This window comes from Bipolaris victoriae (assembly GCF_000527765.1).
Source record: "Bipolaris victoriae FI3 unplaced genomic scaffold scaffold_40, whole genome shotgun sequence".
NCBI lineage: Eukaryota > Fungi > Ascomycota > Dothideomycetes > Pleosporales > Pleosporaceae > Bipolaris > Bipolaris victoriae.
The window spans coordinates 100,927-119,052 of record NW_014575352.1 but is presented as its reverse complement, the minus strand read 5'-3'; the positions used below and the strand labels follow the sequence as shown (position 1 = coordinate 119,052).

The following is an 18,126-nucleotide window of genomic DNA, read 5'->3' as shown; positions in this document are numbered from 1 at the left end:
GCCTTGCTGGGCAGTTGTCTCGGTTGTAGCCTAATGTCAACAGGAGGCCTTCTGAGCCGCAGAGCGCTAACTCTATAGAGCGCCAACATGAGTCAAACAGGAAAGGCGCCAAAAAAGTTGTTCAAATGGGTAAATCTTGTTTTCAACTAATAGAGAGTATATGTCGCTGGTTATCTACTGCCTCAAGGCCGAAATTGGTGCAGGATGTCCATACATGGTGCCTTCTAGAGTGAAGAAAAGAGAACAACAGCAATCGAAAAGGTATTAAAAAAGCCAGCTACGAAGAGAATTACAACCAGAAATATACAACATGAAACAATTACCACATTCTTCCCTTACCCTTCCTACCAGGTGCAGGACTGAGTGGAGGAAAGGCATCTTCGGCATCCTTCCTACTCTGCTCCTCAGCAAGACTAAGCTGCATCGCAAACTCCAGATCCGACATTTCATTCTCGATGCTTGATCCAGCCATTACCCTCTGGGGAGTGTCGTTTCGAGAGCGTGCAGGCGAATTCTTCTTGCCTTTAGCATACTTGATCGGAATGTCATAGGCAGATGGAGGCGTCGATGTAGATGTAAACATGTCGGGACCTTGGTTGTCGTTGAGAGAAAGGCGTATGGCTTCGGCAATATCCGCATCGAGCTCTTCGTCATTTTCAAGGACAGATGTTGAGGCCTGGCCCCGAACACTAGACTCCGGAGTCACAGTCTCACTGCTCAATGCACTCATCTCCAGCTCAACACGGCGCTGTTCCTCAGCTTCCATTGCTTCCTGAGAAAGCATCGCAGCATACGCCAATGCCTCTTCTTCACTCAACATTTCCGTACCAAAGCGCCCCGCCAGATGTTCAGCTTGCTTATGGCGTTCTAATCTGTCACGTTCCAATTCGAACTGCTCATTGGCAATGTAGTTTTTCAGATTAGCCCGGCCAGCACCAGGGAAGCGCTCTCCGGTGTTGTTACTTCCGCGCTCTGCACGCCGAAGCTTGCGCTTGCTGCTTCTGTACTGATCAGCCGCAGAAGAGCTGTAGCTCCAAAAGCGGAGCTGGTTGCCAAGCGACACAGCACCACGCAGAACTGTTGGATCGGGATCTAGGTATATAGCGCCAGCAGCAAACATATTGATCCCGACACCTTGAACAGAAGCTTGGGCCTGTACGAGCTGTCTTCGAGCACGCGAGGCGTGGCGTGAGTGCAACGTCGTAACCGGTGACATGGTTGAAGCGAGAGGATCCCAGGCCTGCACCAGACCATCATTTCCACCCACGACAAGATACAGAGAGGTGACTGCCAAGCACGAAATCTCAGGCGAGTCGGTGTAGATAATACGGATAGGCTCAATGGTGTTTTGAAACTGCGCAGAACGCGACACAGGTAACCGGATATCCCAAAGAAGCACGACACCGGATTTTGTACCAGCAGCTACATATCGTGCGCGTTGACCTGGTATGTCGGACGGAGATGAAGGCTGACTTGCGACTGATAATGGCGAGGCATATGGCGAAGACGCAGTTGATGTGGTCGAGAACCCGAGTGCAGGGTCTTCGGATAGAGTGAGAGTGGCAAATGTAGAGGTATCTAGTGTAGTCGTGGTGATTTGCGTGTTCTTGAAGCCACCGAATCCAAGCTTCGAACACCGCCACTCTTCCACCAGACTCGCTCGTTCAGGTGAACTAGTCGTGGATTTGTACGATAAGCTGCGAACACGCGGCGAGACACTTGCTAGACCCGGGACCTCCGGGCCTACGCCGCCAAATAATGAAGATGTCTGAGTAGGAAATGCTGTCGGCATCCGGATTGGCGTGTTTGGACTCTGATCCTTCTCATCTGCTTTGCATCGAGTAAAGCGTGTAATATTAGCGACGTCACCCTCTTCCAAGCCGCATTCAAACACAACTATTGCCTCGCCAACATCGTTGCCATCATCGCCGGCAAAGTCGACTTCAAGTCTTCTACGCATATCCCATCCGAGGCATACTTTACGGAAATGTTTCGGCGGCTTTTGTAGGTATTGCTGGATTTCTTTGGTCTCTGCAGCAATCTGCCCTTTGCTCAGACACATGCCATCCCATGATGTACGAGGTGAGTAACTCCCATCTATTTCGGCATCGCTGTACGGATCAGGTCTCGCACTGCGCCTGCTGGGTTCAACAATGTTCCAATACACGCTCCGGCCAGTCAGCCACGCCAGGTACTCGGAATATTGCTCGACATCGCCCTTTGGAGTCTGACTACGAGTTGGGAACTTGGTGAGATAGAATAGCTCACCAAGGGCGTTCAGAGCGACTGCCCAAATTCGGTTCTGGGCATAGCGTTTAGACGAGTATTGCTCATCCACGGCAATAGCAATGATGGGTACACCTGGACTGAGAACCCAGCGCGCAGTTAACTCACCGCGCTGTACACGAGACGAGCGGAGACCATCTGTGCCAATGCTACAAGCACTGACAACACCATTTGCAGAGCCAATCATCATACCAATCAAGCCCTCAGAAAGCGTTGGAATGGTGTTTGATTTCGCGATCCAGACGCTGCATGCGGCGCCTATATTAGTACCCAGCTTGGGTATACCAGCTTCTGGCATGGTAAGATCGGTAGGCTCAGCGATGAAGCGACCCCTCATTTCTTCGAGTGAACGGTAGTAGCAGGAGCCTTCTGGACAGCCCTGACCATAAATCATACCATAGGGCTGTGATATATCCATTACGTTAGGACACCCAACGACATCTCCAGAACCTAGTCCCCATTCAGCAACGCCTGGAAAACGTTCTGCGAACTGAGCGTAAAAGTGAGGATCGCTTTGTCCCCAAGGATCTACTTTGCCAGCCATTGGATCGCTGCTAGTTACCATGCCAACGTCGTCTGCGCCATGAATGAATCGAGGCATTTTGTTATTTAGACCGGATCCAAATGTTGCGTGTAGGTGATTGATAATAGTATATGTCTTGGCATCATAGGTGATCATTGGGGCCACTGTCTGCATTTGGCCGGCGCGGGACGGTGTTGTAGGTACTTGAACGGGTTTGCCTCGGACCAGGGATCGTAAAAGTCTTGTTCGCAAGATATACTCGCTTCTCCATGACGCCAATGCAGTAAGTCTAGTGAACCTCCTCTTCTCAGACCGTACAGCATCGCCGCTGTCTTCCAAGGCTGAACGATATTGCGCGTCTTCGAGCGCGTGTGGACCTGGAAAAGAGCGACCAAAAGCCACCTGCCATGCGTGCGGAGTAGTGACGACATCGTGAAAGCGGCGAGAAACAAGAGAGACTGCGGCAAGATCGTTGGGTGAAAGATGCGCAATAGCATGAATAAGTACCTCTGTACGAAGTTAGTGTCTGGCCTCGATATGTCATTTTTCTGTAGAGTATTTGCAGAACAGTTTTCACACACCATTTGGCAGCTTCGCGATAGGGCAGCTTTTGTCGTCTGGGTTTCTGTTGCTCTTAACAACTTCGAAAAGAGGACCATCAGCAGGCTTTCGCGGTGAGTTGGTTAGCGCGTTTTCATATTCGGTGATCCTGTCCCTCGGAGGTGGTGAGGGTCGCGCACCGCCCTTCAGTCCATTGGTTTCCACAGGGGTGAAGCGGTCGATGACTTGGGGCAAATCTGTCGTATCGCGTGTAGGTCTACCGACTGGGACTCCGGGATCTCCCCACGGCCCACCAAAGTGTGGCTGCAGAGAGTCCTGCAAGTTATCATTGCGACGGTGTCCATGCTGGGAAGTGGTTGCGGCGTCAAAGGTGGCGTGTTGCTGGGAGGCGCGTTGCGATACGTTTGTGGGCTCTGGCTGCATAAAACTTTAAGTTGCTTTCTTGGATGTGTGCGATTGACCGAGCTTGTTGGGAATGCTCAGTCAGAGTTGATTTTGTGCGGGCGCGGGTAATTGAGCGTTAGACGGGTGTGGTTGTCAGGAGGAGTGTGTTCAGAACGGAAGTTTTGATGACTCGTTTGCCAAGACAAGCAGTTGTGACGGAAAGAGATGACGATCGCCACTCGCAGATAGAGAACTCGAACGTGGGGTAGGCTGAGGTAACACTGGCTGTTCAAGGTCGCCGCCCCACTCCCTATCCATCGGATCGAGCTGACTCCGATATGCCCCGATGCGCAATGGGTAGTTGTTCTTTCCGCCCATCGAAAACTATTTCTTGGTCTTTGTTGAAAAGTGCTCTATGCAAAATATTTATTCAAATATGTATATACAAGACATGTAGCAAGGCTTGGTTAGGAAACAACGAAAGAGATATCGCGACAGTTTCATGGCACATAAAGCCGTGAGTATGCCGCTACATTCGTCCTACAGCAGACGCATGTCGTGTAGTTCTTCGACGCCAATCCCACCCTGCATTCATCGCACAAGCTCAGACATCCACAGGGCCATACCAGTACCGTTCTCGGTGCCATTTGGCATACTACACACTGAGGCCCTTCAGAGCCCATGCCTTCTGCCCCTGTATCCCAGCTGCCAGCATTGCTCCTGCCCGGCGGTGCTGTGGCGCTTCGGCGGCTGAGGATAAAGTCTTCAAGGAGCTGCTCCTCTTCCTCTGGTGACATTGCTATGTCACCGCCTACTTGGTAACGTGATGTTGTCAAAACCTTGGCTTCATCTCGCTCTAGAGCCTTACGATATTGCGAGCGCGTCATGATATTGGGGCTCTGAAGATGTCTAGATAGTAACTTAGCCTCCTCGCGATCTTCTTTTGTTTTCGGATCGAGGAGCTGCGAAAGGCGTGAGAAATCCATGGCGTCATCCACCGAGGGTGTCTCCTCTCGACTGTGTCGATATGTGTCGCGCGTTGGCGTTCTCTGTCCATCGTCAATATCAGACCATTCGTCGTTGTCAGTTGTGGTGGCGAACGAAACTACACTAGTAGTATCATCGTCCTGTGCGACCACATAGTCTCTGCTGTTGTCGACTTCGTTCCAAAGACTGCCATTCCGCCACCAAGAGTAAAGGTAGTCGTTGAGACGTTCCTCAGATTCTTCCGTATCCGGCTCAGAGTAGAAGCCGCTCTGTCGAAGCCTCTCTTTTGCAAACGATTCGACATCAAACGTCGGGTCCTGACGAATCCGATTACGATTGTCCAAGGTAAGCCACGACTGGCTGGCTGATATCCGATCTGAACGCGATGCTAGCGAATATACCTTCTCGGCTTCATAAGCGCCAGCAGCACGCCTCAGCCACATCGGCCGGTAATTTATGCCAACCTTCATTAGAAACCAGCCTGTGACTTTTGCGACACCAAGGATGACTAGCCTCGATATACGGACGAAGAATCTATAAGTCTGAACGTAGCGGCCGCGCTGGTGGCGGGCTGGGTCATCATGTCCCATGGAACCCGAAGGGTCGGTAGATGTTTTGGCGCTCCTAGTCTTCCGCTCCTTTGCATAGCCTGAGGTTGATGCGTCTGATCTTCCGTCGTTGAGCTGATCGATCACCTCAACGCCTTGAGCGAATGTATCATTTCTGAGCTCTGCTGGAATGTCGACGAGCATTTCTCGACGTCTTCTCCGACGAGCAAGGATTTCTTGAAGTCGCTGCTTCTCTAGCCAGGTCATAGCGTGCACGTTGACCTTGGTGCCTTCATTCAGAAAGACTGCCTCACTCGCGGCAGTCAGAATCACATAGCCCACCTTGAGAATGGTAGTATAAAAGTCCTCATGCCAGTTAATTGTCAAGGGTGAAACTGACGATAGATGGATGTTGGCGTGAAGGTTGCTGTAGGCAGCTGCAAATCTCTCGCGCAGTGTGAGAGATTCGTTTTGTCTTGCCGGAAGGGAAAACGCTGTAATGAGAAGAGCTAGCAAGTAGATAACGCCGCATGCAATCATACCAAGTATAATCAATAGGTGGGGAATGAAGCCAATGATGCACACAGTGGGAAACCTCAATATACCCACATAATTGTCTGGGTCAGCGACCATCCATGTGAGGCGAGCAAAGCTCCAAGCGAAAGCCGAAATGTATGCCAGTCCCCAGATTGTGGTAGTAATCAGTCGGTACTTTGAACGCACTCCTGCGATCGCTAACAGGTTGCTTGTGAAATGGCTAACACTTGATATAAGAGATATAAGCAAAACTTCCGGGGGAACATTAGCGATTTTGGAGAGCTGCGTTCTCTGCAGCATGAGTGACGTGCCGTTCGGTGCGAATACAGGCTTTGGCTTGAAGAAGCGTGTTGAATCGACTGCCAACGGCCTAGTAACAACAGCTTCGGCTTCGGCGAATGCAAGTGAGTGTTCGAAGAGAGTCATTCCAACTTCTTGAATAGGGCGCCTGCCCTGAAGAGCGCAGGCTAAAGTGTCGATGAATTGGCCAAACCCCAAAGACAGGAAAATGGGCCAAAGGAGAGCCAGCGACCCAGAATCTCTTGTTGCCGATGAATCTTGTGGAAGCATGTTCACAGCGTGGCAAGACTCTTCGGTAGTTTCCCAGAATAAGATTGACGATGCAAGACGCCAGATAAAACCACCCTCGCCGCCGAAATCGGTATCCAGATGTCTGCCACTTGCTCCATATTGCATTTCTGACCAGTCGGGGGAGGTTTGACATCGTATCGCTCGGAGCACATTCGAAATTTGGTATAGGAACAACAACAGGGGCATAACGTAGAGAGTGAAACGCAGGTAGAGGCGGTCGAAAGATAGAGGTATGCGGCTGTTTCCGTAAAAGTGAGTGCGGTTCAAGAGAATTGCCTGTGTGTATGTGATAAGCAAAGGATCACTATTCTCCTAGGCTCGTGTGCAACTTACAATAGCAAACGTAGCAATTGCCCACTTTGATGTTATGTAGCTGAACCATGTCGCTACATTTCTCAAAGCCTGCCACACCGTCATATCACTTTCTGAAGATGCCGCCACTGCAGCAGCGGCTGTAGAATGAGACTCTTGTATAAAAGCAACTGTGGAAGTTATTGTATTGTTGGTTAGGTTCGCCGTTGGCTCTGCTATCACGCTACCCCCTGCGCGCATCATATCACCCAAAGAACTAACTTTGGAGAGAAGACGAGGAAAGGCCATGAGCAGATCTGCTGACGATGGTAGGAACGAAGTCGCGTTGGTGGACGCGCCGGGCGACACCATTACGGACGGTTTACGGATACCCGGGGATATCTGAAGCTCGAGGGAGTGCAGAGATCTAGCGACTATTGGAATTGGTACATGGCGATTACAAACGCGCAAATACGAGGCTGACACGCCCTGATGAGATATCGACAAGAAGCGCTTTGATGGATCAGCTCTGGTTTGGGCTGCGAGTTGGCCGTCCTGACGCGGCAGTCGTGGGGATGACGCTAACATGCAGCCCGGGCGACCTGGTCAAACCTCCGCCCCATCCTCATCCCCGCAACCTACGCACTATCCGGGCAAATGAGTCGGACCAAACCCGACAACACATCGGCTTTTGCCTGTTGGGGTAGAAACACGAATAAGTATCCCCAAATACATGGGTCATGAAAGCAAACAATTGTTTCTTGGCCTCCAAGCACTGGGCGCAAAGAATACATAGCAATCACCAACATATGAGCCAGCACCTTCGCTTGCCTGCAATGTGCCTAGGTCGCTTACATGTGATTGTGTAGTTGCCAGAGACGAACTCCACACCCACGCCCCTACGTGGCCGAGATCATACAGAATTCATTTATGCCTCGCTCTCTGAAGCATTTCATTGACTGTGTAGGGTGCGAAAGGGGGTGTAAAGTAGGTGTTTGCTATTCGTGCGGCAGTGCCAAGCTGAGATATTGATAACATCACGTGAGCCCCTGGAAAATCTCGAAGTCCGCGCAAACATGATATCCACGAATATAATAAAGCTGTCCTCATTTTTCTGGCACATACGACCATTGGAAACTGAGAGCTAGCCATCCCGTCCGATCTGGCATATATAAGCAGTTTACCGGCGGATTAGTAGTCAGGTGGGTGACCACTGGCGAATCCCCGCTGTCGTATGTTTTTGTAACTCTTTGTTTTTTTGCCCATGCATATTTGCAAGTCACACGGTAAGGTATTGGCACGACTGGTATGGCGGCATGTGGAGCACTGAGCGGGAAGAGCGAGAACATGGCTGCATTCTTCCATTTTCAAAAGATTGGCCACTCTCTGGGGGCCGAACATTTATGGAGGATGCCCAGGCTGGAGACAAGGCCATGGCCCATCTGCCCAGCGTGTTTTTAACGCCATTGATGCCAAAGATATGATACAAGTTTGAACTACGTTCTTCTGGCTTATGCAGTCTTTGGTTTCTTCGTGCCGTACTTTGAACGAGCAGTAATTCTGTTACCAACACCACCCTAGGACATGTTAGCAACATAGTTTTTGTTCGCAAGAAACGAGTTCTTACCAGGTCCAGCGCTCCTCGAACCAAGTGATATTTCACACCGGGGCAATCTTGTGCTCGTCCGCCTCGCACCATGACTACAGAATGCTGCTGCACATTGTGTCCTGACGTCCCATTAGCAATGCCCAAGGTCTTGCAAGTCCACAGATATGCATGCCATACCTTCACCAGGAATATATGCCGTAATGACCTTGCCTGTGCTCAGTCTGACCCTCGCAATCTTCCTCTCTCCCGAGTTTGGTTTCTTAGGCTTGGTTGTTCCCACTTTGAGGCACACTCCTTTGAGCTCCGGTCGGTCCTTCAATTGCGGTGAACGAAGCTTGCGCGCTTTTTGTGCGATTCTCCCTTGTCGTAGCACTTGTATCAGCGTGCATTTGTGGGCGCGCGATGATGGCGGCGGGCGGATTGCGAGGGCTGGAGTGGTGGTTTCGAAAGCGAGGGCAGCGAAAGCAGGTCGTATTGATCGCGCGACAGCGAACTGTGCAGTCGAGAGAATTGATGGCCGTAGAAGGCCCCTCAGGAGTGAGACGGCCATATTGGGTTGCGGTCGGCGTTGAATCACAATGGTGGACAAAAGTTCATGATGCGATATGGCAGCTGACTAAGCCATCATATCCGTACCTTGCGTATTTCGCTGCAACAATACCCAGCTCTACTCGAGGCAACAAATCTGGAAATCCCAGACTAACACATTAGATATCTTCGTAATTTATTTCTAATGAGCGAAAAAAAGGTCACTGAAAATTGCATATATGTCGGCATGCAAATCTCCGCTCGATATGGTCACCAGAGGACTACTTGAGTTGACAAAGTACTTCTAGACGCTATCTACTCGACATTTCTATGCTTGAACATTAAAATGGGTCCATCTTTACTTTCACAAAGGAGATATACTTCATTGGGGTCACACCAAGAGGACCATGAGTAGATCTTAGCATATACCTATCAAGCTTAGCGCCGCTTCGGCCGGAAATACTTTTCCACCAGCCCGCAGATTTTCTCCAATCTTCCAACCAGCACTCCCAGCAGCACCAATCCTCGCCAGGATCACTAGGCATAGCCACTTTGGTGCATTGTGAACCGGCAACGGTGTCACTCTTTCAGCATGCATGCAAACATGGCCCCAGTGCCTTGCGAGGCTGCAGCTGCTAGCAGTGTTCCCACAGCTGCTTCCGGAGACCGCGACCTCGGCTGAACGCAACCCAAGAGTGCGGAGACCGCTTCCAACCGCTCTCTACAGTGCATCTCGCATCTTGACGATACCCCACGACGTCTACCCTTCACGACTACACAATGCGGACAGTCTCAGCGTTTGTTTCGCCTGTGCGAAGAACGGCACCATTTGCAGCACGCCAAAGTACACGGAGATGCTTCTCGAGCTCCCAGAACTGGCAGGCTACGTGGGGGTTCATCGGCCTTGGACGGATGGGTAAGTACCATTGTTGCTCAAAGACTGCATCTATTAACTTGTCATAGGATACCCAATGGCAAAGAACCTCAGGGCTAAGATACCAGCTGAAGACACGCTATTTGTGCATGATGTCAACACTGCGGCCACCAAGCAATTCCTTGATGAACATCCCCAGGGTGTCAAGGTCGCTAAAAACGTTCGAGAAGTTGCCGAGAATGCTGTAAGTAGATGCCACGTCCTCTATTTCCTGCACAATGTCTTGTGATGAATTAATTATTCTATCAATGATCTAAGTTGGGGGCCATTCGTGGCCCTTATTCTGATTACACAAATATTATAGCCAATCCTCTGATGCTTTCATATTCAGCAAATGTTACTTGCCATCATCATCAGAAGCAGTACACTAACGCTGATACAGGAAACAATTATTACCTCGTTGCCGGAGCCTAAGCATGTCAAAGCTGTTTTCAAAGAAATGCTGGAACCCCCAACGCTTCTCACAGATGGAGTGGTCCAAAACGAGCGCTTCTTCATTGATTGCTCGACTATTGACCCTATGACATCGGGTGAAGTAGCGCAAGCTGCTCACTCTACTGGCCAAGGCAAGTTTGTGGATGCACCCATGTCGGGTGGTGTTGTTGGTGCACAGGCAGGCACGCTCACTTTTATGATTGGTGCACCACCAGAGGCTGTTGAGGGCGCGACCAAAGTACTGTCGTTAATGGGCCGAAGAGTAGTTCACCTCGGCGGGCCAGGAGCGGGCCTCAAAGGCAAGCTGGCCAACAACTACCTTCTCGCGCTCAACAACATTGCAACTGCGGAAGCCATGAGTATGGGCGTCAAATGGGGCCTTGACCCCAAGGCTCTAGCAGGCATGATCAACACGGCGACAGGCAAGTGCTGGCCGAGCGAAGTCAACAACCCCGTGCCTGGTGTGATTGAAGGCTCGCCTGCTAGCAGAGGGTATGAGGGAGGGTTTGGGATAGCTCTGGCGAACAAGGACCTGAAGCTTGCGCTCAAAGCAGCAGCCGAGGCCGACGTCAAGCTTGCTTTGGGTGAACCAGCACGAGCACTATACGATGCTGTAGAGCAGGCGGAAAACTGCAAAGGAAAAGACTTTTCAGTTGTGTACAGGTACCTAGGTGGTAAAGAGTAGGCGAACAAAATAAAAGCAACTTGATTCAGTAACAAGGCCAATGATATTGTGATGTTTGGACTTTGCACGTGATGTCTGAGGATGATGCTAAGAGCAGAGGAAAAGATGGAATTTGTACGTTGAAAGGAACGGAAAGCTATCCTAGACGCCCCCAGAGTTGCATGAAAAAAACCTAGTCGGTTGCTCATCGGCTGCAGCAGTGAAAAAGTTGCTGAGGCAGATCAAGACAGTAATACACGTATTGAGAAGATGAGTAAGGGAAGGTGCCTCCAAAGCCCGCATTCCATCGCCATGCACATGCAGGGACTAGAATGGCATACATCCAGTACAATCAAGCCGTGTGGCTGGGTTCTCGCGCAAATATACCAAAACAAAAAGACAAGTCACAACCAAACCCACGCCCGATTTCCCGATACAAACCAAAAGCAAGTTGACGACCTCGTGAAAATCAATGCCACCAAAACATGACGGCTCTTATTACGGGAAAAGGCGAAAAGAGCAGGATTAAACGAAGAAGACGAAAAACAAAAAAAACAAAAAGGCCGCAGAAACGCCATTGTATCGCGTACATTGGGGCGAAACCCGCCGCAGAATCGAGCGGTCGGGTTCAAAGTCGAAATTTAATAGTTGAACATGTACAGTTCGTGTCGTCGTCAGTCATGGCAGAAATAGGTGCACACAGAGTGCAGAAAGGAAATCATCTCGAGTAAGGCTTGTTCATAAGGGCGATCTCGCGCGCCACAGTGGCCCATTCTAATTCGCGGCGAAGAGGTTCGTTGCGTCGCTGACGCTGGTACTCTTCCCACTTGAGTAGTTCATAGGTGAACCGAAGGTGAGGTTGTATTATGACATTAAGTCTTCGGGCTCGCACAAAACAGCTGGCAGGTATTAGCTAGAATCCCAACATGGAGAACAGGCACTACTCACTAAGCACGAGGAAAGGAAAGGCCAAGCTCTTTCATGACTTCGGCAATGCAGATGGTTGCCGAGCGAGAAACACCGACGCGGCAGTGCACAAGTGTAGCACCACCCTCAGCCCTTCCAGCTTCTGAATATTTGTTAGTGGTTCCCAAGACAAGTACGGGCCCGAATACATACCAATGAATTTTAAGCAACGCCCAAACTCGCCCCATAGAGGATCAACGCCATTATCCTGAACTCGGTCGATCATGAGAAAGTTCTCAATAGGCCAATTGAGTTCCTTTTGCATGCCCTCGGGCCAAGAAAGTGTCTCACCGACACTCAATACACGGGTAATGCCCAAGGCATGGAGAAGCTCTGGGTTGTTGGCATGGCCAAGATTGCCGAGATACATGTAGGGTAGAATGCGGCTGGGCAGGCTTCCATCAAGCTTCGAGAGCCAGCGCGGCTCAGGGATGTTGAGGATGCTCTGGTTGAAGCGGGGTGACTCCTGGAGAATGCGGGGTTGTATGGCTGTCAGAAGGGCTACATCAGATGGGTATGCGAAGAAGTTTCGGCCTTTTTCACGATGCAGCTTGATCCAAGCGTCATGAACGGGAAGGCCCTCAGCATACATGAAGTAGGTGAGTGCAAGAAGGGTCGTCTCGGTGTAGCCATCAGTACAATGGATCAAGAACTTGCGTGGTGTTGCAGTGTCGACCATTTCTATAGCTTCGTCCTCATCCTCCCTCCTTCGCTTCGACCTCCGTACTTCGTTTGGATTGGCCAATTCGTACATCCATTTGCACATGGCCATGAGACCATCGATCTCTCCGTGTGCCCAAGTGGGAGGCATGATACTCCCTGATGAGGGGAACTCCATGTGCAAAGCTGACTTGCGGTGGACTCTTTCCAGACCCATACGAAGAGCTCGGAGTGAGCGTGGTTCGGGTACATGAGCCAGATCGGTTGCCTCAATGAGCATGTCATAGGCCTCTGGTCCTAAGCACTCTGGGTGCAGTGTCTGGTCGGGTGTTGGACCGAGAAATACATTGTTGCTGATTTCCGATGCTTTTGACATCTCGCTCATCTCGTACCGCTCCCAGTAAACTAACGGCACAAGTTAGCCATTGTGATTTGCCAGTTCCGCTCTTGCTACTTACAGAAGTCTACAACTTCTCCCGTCATTTGTCCAGTAGAGTTGACAGCAATCAGCTTGGGGTGCTTTTCCTGCACCGAACTGAAAGTATCTGGAAACCATTAGCCGTTTGTACATGTAGCGTATGTGCAGGGTCAGAATTACCTGAAAGCATAAACGTATTGAACAGATATGGCGAAAGGCCATGCTGTGATTCATACTGCCTCTGAGCTCTGGAGATTTTCTGGGCTAGTGCTATTGTGTCTTCGGGCTTTGTCTTGTGGTCGCCGTAAACGATGATATCTGACACCAATGCCATTTTGCAAGTCTGGATGTGAAAGTTGCGCACGGAGAAGCCTTCCTTGGGATCGCATTCGAGGAATTGAGGGTTTTCTGAAGCGACAGAATCAAGTATCTCATCAGGGGCAATGGCACCCTTGAGCTTGGAGGACGAGAGGTTTCCGCCAGTCTTGACAATGGTGATGCTGCGAATGCACGTGGGGACTTTGCGGCCACTCCTGCGACGCGAGGAGAAAAAAGCAAGCTGTATCTGGTTGTCTGCATGGAGGCCGTGCATCCAGGGAAAGACTTGCTCAGGGTTCGGAAGCGGCTGTGTTGCCATGTGCTCTAGTGCCTGGGCCAGACGATCTGCAGTGATGGTGTAAAGGGGTGGATCATCGGAATACTTTGAGCAGTATGCATCAGGGGGAAAGGTGATTGAGGAAGTCTCAATGAGGCTGTCCTGGCGGGGAGGAGACGCTGGAGGCGTGGCAGGGAGTGCGCCAGGCGGGCAGACTGGAATGTGCTTGTTAGGAATGGGAGCAGGCGTGCCGCGGGATGACGTGTTCAGAGACAGGTGCGGTGGAGGAGTCGAGGAAGGACGTGGCATGGACGGGTAGCTGGCGACAGCAGCGGCCATGTTTGCGGTTTAGAGGCGAAGAGGGAGAAGAAGCAGAAGCAGAAGCAGAAGCAGAAGCAGACGAAGAAGAGGCAGTAGGATGCGGATGAAAGTGCGCAACGTGCACAATGGGCGTGTGGAAGGCGAGGAGTCGCTGGGGCAAGGCCGTGGGTGATGATAATCGGATAGGTAAGTAGCGGTAGGGCAGTCGCTCTTTCCCAATCAAAAAGGAGGACCAAGAAGCGGGGGGGGAGGGGGGGCGAGAATGTGTATCACAATCACGATGGGGTGGAGTGACAGCGAATCTTCTGTCGTGCAATTGATAAGTATACGGTACTGGGCGCATCGACGTGTGTTGCTTTTTTGGGACCTACTGCGTTGAGGGTTTGGCCAGATTGCGCACGCGTTGGCTGCTGAGTTGATCAACAGCCGGGGGGTGGTGGACACGGGTCTACAGCGTGAGGGCGAGCATTATGGGAGATGGGGGGGATAAGGGTATCAATGGAATTTGGGGGGTAGAAGTGAAGAAAAGAAAAGGCAGGGGAGGAGCAGGAAGAGCAGGAAGAGGATGCAGCGTAGGAGTGATATGGGCGTGTCTAGTGGTTCCCCGCTATCTGACCTCCCCACCCCTCCCCCCCAGCACTTTGGAAAAGGCGCCGTTTTCCTTCAGCTAAAGCTAGCGCTATGCTGCAAGCCACCCTGCAAGGCTTGCTTGGACGGAGCGGCGCGGATTGGCTCGCGCAGACGACAGTACTCTATGGGCATATGTGTGTGTATCGAAGGAGTAGGTGGTTAGATGAATGCACAGGGAGTGGCTAGGGTCCAGGGCGTGGCGGACAAAAGCAAGGCTGACTATGCGTGTGCGTGTGCGTGTGCGTAGACGAGCGTGGATGCGAGGGGCGCAGGTGTCGTGGCGGTGATGGCAGATAGCAAAGTGCCAGAGGGACATGGATGGTGGATGGTGCTAGGAGGATAGGCTCGCGGGGACGCAGTTGAAGGAGGACGAGGGTGGGTCTGGTGGGTGTGTGGGTGGAGAGAGATAGGCCTTGGGAGGCAGAGGAGGAGAGTTCTCGAGCATGGCCGGCCGGCAGCGTGGAACCGGGCTGACGGCTAGTGTGGCCAGTGGCAGGCGGCGCCTTGGGGAATGGCCCACTTGGCCGCAGCTCAGCAATTGCCACTGCCATGGCCGGCCAGAGTGAAGTCGAAGGCCTGCACTGCATCTGCATCTGCATCGGCCCTTGGGCGATCCATCACCAACCCATCAACCCCGCGTCTGGATGCGCATGCATGCTACTACTACAACAACAACACTAGAGTAGACACCACCAACACCCGCCCCCTCTGCCCATGACTACTTTACTTGCTCCTCTGCACACCGACATGTACATACACCTGCCCATGATGCTGGCCCGCCCCCAACCCCGCATCGCCCTCGCAACCTCCAACTGCAGTGCTGCCGAGCCAGGACCGGCTGTCTTTGTTGGTGCCCCAGTCCCGAGTCCCCACGGCCGCCGTCCCCTGCACCATCCCTTGGACTCGTCAGCCAATGCATGCTGACGTACCGCCTGACAGACTCGTTCAAACCGCGCTTGTCACAATCACAATAGACTTTTCTTATCGCTACCATCCACTCATTCATCACACGGCAATCACTAGCTATCCGTCTGTCCCGCCGCATGGTCTACACTCGACTTTAACTTCATGTCTCATTGATTCATGTCGAGCCTCATTGACTCGCTCGCTCGCTCGCCCCGCCCACTTTAGCCTTGATGCCCAGTAGCCTGCTCGCGTGCCCCTTGTGACACCTTCCCAACATCTTCCATACATAGTCCCATCATAAACGGATCCGCCCCTCATACATCAACCTCGGCCTTGATGTTCAATATCTCGTCCACAATCGATCGCTGCACACTAACACTCTTCCCCGCACTGCCCTCCTGCTCCTTGAGTAGCACAGCAAGCACCTCGACCGGCGGGTCAAGCCCGAGCCGTTGCGCTCGCTTCCACCGCTTCAATCGAGCGATTCCAGTACACGGCTACATGGCACCCAAGTCATCAGCAATTTGGTCGACGTGGAGCTCTTTTGCGTCAGAACATCGCTGATTGGGGCAAACTTACGCCATAGTGTGCGCTCATGTCGAACTCCCGAAGCACCTTGTCATGGAGACTCAACTCCTCCTGGTGCACTCTGCCTGCTCGCCTTTGCTTTTCCTTTTCTGCCCAATACCTCTTGACAAACCCATCTGACATGCGCCGCGCTTGCTCCTCCTCTGGCGACCTCTCCACTCGTTGCGCCTCGACTTCCTGCTCCGTTTGCTCAATAATGGCCACTTCAGTCGTCGTCGGCCCTACGCCTAATGTCTCCAGGATTTCAGGTGTTGCCTCTTTCAACTTCTTCTCCACATTGCTCTTCTTTGCGGCTTGTGCCTTGACACCAGACTTTGTGACCTTGTTCGTCGATCCGTGGAAAGCGAGCGTTGACTGCTGCGATTTGGTCGCCGCGCGCGGAGTTCTACCTTTGGGTGGCATGTTTGTCTATATGCGATGTATATTCCGAGTAGTATGCGATTCTTTGACATGTAGTAGTCGTGCGCGACAAAGAGGAAGCTGGGACAATGACGTGACGTGACCTCACTGGCCGACGGGCTTGGCGTCATTCGGACGGGCTTCTGGTTGGTTGCCGCAGTGATACGCGACTTCACGCGGTCACGTGATTACTAAAGAGAATCCACCCCACTATTGTTCCCAGATAGCGGACATGCTCTGTGCTTTTGCACTACAAACCGTTCCAACCATCCCGTAAGTCATCCTCCGCTTCTAATTGCAATCGTGATCTGGTACTAGTACCATGTTTATTTCCTGCATATATGTGGTTCTAACCAAAGAAATTCTTTGGATTAAAAAAAAAGAATAGAAAGCCTTGCCGGCGAATGTCCGTCTATGCAGGGTGTTAAAGAGCAAACATGAACCCTTGATATGTGCATTCATTTCGCACCATAGCATATGCAGACTAATTGAAAGTTCACCTAGGTTGGATTGTTGGTTGTTACTGACTCAAGTGTACACAGTCTCAACCCCATCCGAAAACATGACATCCACAACACCCCCCGAAGTAGCCGCCCACGTGGAATCTCTAATACCCAAATTCAAGCTCACCCGGCTCCTCAACTCAGACCAAGCTGGACGCCGCATCAGTCTACTAGGAACCATAGACTCGCAGCCCGCACTCCTCATCGCCGAGCGCGCCGCCTTTGACACGACCCCCGCCATCCTCGAAGGCTTCTCCACATCCCTACGCAACATCAAGAACCTTGGCGCAAACGACATTTACGCCTGGTTCCTCGCAAACTCCAACCCAAGTACCGACAAGGATCCCTCTTCGCCACCACCGCCAGACTTCAAAATCAACCTCATCTACCCATGCACAGACAAGCATGTCAAGAAATACACCCAGCAGCGCCTCCGCATCGTCACCGAAACACCACAAATATACACTTCCTATATCCGCCCTTATATGCGCGCTCAGCGCGAAAAGGGCGCTTTGAATTGGGTCTACAACATCATCGAGGGCCGCACCGAGCAGGAAGACGTCATGTACCGCGAATCCGGGTCCGACGGCTTTCTCCTGCTCCCCGACCTAAACTGGGACCGCAAGACAATGGGCAGCTTGCACTTGCTCGGCATAGTAGAGCGGAGAGATATTTGGAGTGTGAGGGATTTGACCAGGGACATGGTGGCGTGGGTACGGCATATGAAGGAAAAAATGGTCGAAGCAACCGTGGGCTTGTATCCGGATATTGAAAGGGATGAGTTGAAGTTGTATGTGCATTGTAGGTTTTTTGTTTTTTGTTTTCCTTTTCACACTTTCCCTTGCTATCTTTACCCAAAAGACGGAGGAAAAAGAGATTTAATAATCTTATTAGATCAACCGACATACTACCACTTTCACATCCACATTGTCCATGTTTCACTGGAAGCCGGAAACACGCAAGCTACAGGTAAAGCTCTGGGCTTGGAAAATATCATCTCCCAGCTTCAAACGATGGCTCCTTCTTCCTCGTCGTCTTCGGCATCGCCCCCTGGTATGCAGGATGCCAGCCTGACGTACCATCTCGGTGAGCGGAGCGACTTGTGGGAGAAAGTGTACTTGCCGTTGAAAGAAGGGCGCGAGGTAAACGTCGATGACTTTTGAACAAGACAAGCAACTGTGCAGGAAAGAAAAGAAGAAGAAGAAGAAGAAGAAGAAGAGAGAGAGAGAGAGAGAGAGAGAGAGAGAGAGAGAGAGAGAGAA

General features: G+C 51.5%; 7 protein-coding genes across 7 annotated transcripts; 3 read left to right on the top strand and 4 right to left on the bottom strand.

Moving 5' to 3' along the window:
* Nucleotides 1-319: 319 nt before the first annotated feature.
* Nucleotides 320-7,080, bottom strand: COCVIDRAFT_37591 (hypothetical protein; the record flags this gene model as incomplete). The annotated part of the gene is made up of 4 exons (XM_014701379.1): nucleotides 320-3,318; nucleotides 3,391-3,797; nucleotides 4,418-6,693; nucleotides 6,751-7,080. 4 exons carry the CDS (start codon nucleotides 7,078-7,080, stop codon nucleotides 320-322), a joined length of 6,012 nt encoding a protein of 2,003 aa, XP_014556865.1.
* Nucleotides 7,081-8,219: 1,139 nt separating this feature from the next.
* COCVIDRAFT_15801 (hypothetical protein) lies at nucleotides 8,220-8,867 on the bottom strand (the record flags this gene model as incomplete). Its single annotated transcript, XM_014701324.1, has 3 exons — nucleotides 8,220-8,285; nucleotides 8,336-8,436; nucleotides 8,495-8,867. The coding sequence occupies 3 exons, from the start codon at nucleotides 8,865-8,867 to the stop codon at nucleotides 8,220-8,222; spliced, it is 540 nt and encodes a 179-aa protein (XP_014556810.1).
* Nucleotides 8,868-9,625: 758 nt separating this feature from the next.
* On the top strand, nucleotides 9,626-10,899 carry COCVIDRAFT_37590 (hypothetical protein; the record flags this gene model as incomplete). The annotated part of the gene is made up of 3 exons (XM_014701378.1): nucleotides 9,626-9,761; nucleotides 9,809-9,963; nucleotides 10,162-10,899. The coding sequence occupies 3 exons, from the start codon at nucleotides 9,626-9,628 to the stop codon at nucleotides 10,897-10,899; spliced, it is 1,029 nt and encodes a 342-aa protein (XP_014556864.1).
* Nucleotides 10,900-11,596: 697 nt separating this feature from the next.
* COCVIDRAFT_98747 (hypothetical protein) lies at nucleotides 11,597-13,826 on the bottom strand (the record flags this gene model as incomplete). The annotated part of the gene is made up of 5 exons (XM_014701377.1): nucleotides 11,597-11,777; nucleotides 11,827-11,947; nucleotides 11,998-12,909; nucleotides 12,963-13,049; nucleotides 13,103-13,826. 5 exons carry the CDS (start codon nucleotides 13,824-13,826, stop codon nucleotides 11,597-11,599), a joined length of 2,025 nt encoding a protein of 674 aa, XP_014556863.1.
* Nucleotides 13,827-14,352: 526 nt separating this feature from the next.
* Nucleotides 14,353-14,631, top strand: COCVIDRAFT_98600 (hypothetical protein; the record flags this gene model as incomplete). Its single annotated transcript, XM_014701376.1, has 1 exon — nucleotides 14,353-14,631. A coding segment is annotated over one exon (279 nt), but the record flags the coding sequence as incomplete, so codon positions are not given.
* Nucleotides 14,632-15,688: 1,057 nt separating this feature from the next.
* COCVIDRAFT_98674 (hypothetical protein) lies at nucleotides 15,689-16,364 on the bottom strand (the record flags this gene model as incomplete). Its single annotated transcript, XM_014701375.1, has 2 exons — nucleotides 15,689-15,871; nucleotides 15,954-16,364. The coding sequence occupies 2 exons, from the start codon at nucleotides 16,362-16,364 to the stop codon at nucleotides 15,689-15,691; spliced, it is 594 nt and encodes a 197-aa protein (XP_014556861.1).
* A 559-nt stretch (nucleotides 16,365-16,923) lies between these two features.
* COCVIDRAFT_37587 (hypothetical protein) lies at nucleotides 16,924-18,027 on the top strand (the record flags this gene model as incomplete). The annotated part of the gene is made up of 2 exons (XM_014701374.1): nucleotides 16,924-17,665; nucleotides 17,759-18,027. The coding sequence occupies 2 exons, from the start codon at nucleotides 16,924-16,926 to the stop codon at nucleotides 18,025-18,027; spliced, it is 1,011 nt and encodes a 336-aa protein (XP_014556860.1).
* Nucleotides 18,028-18,126: the final 99 nt, after the last annotated feature.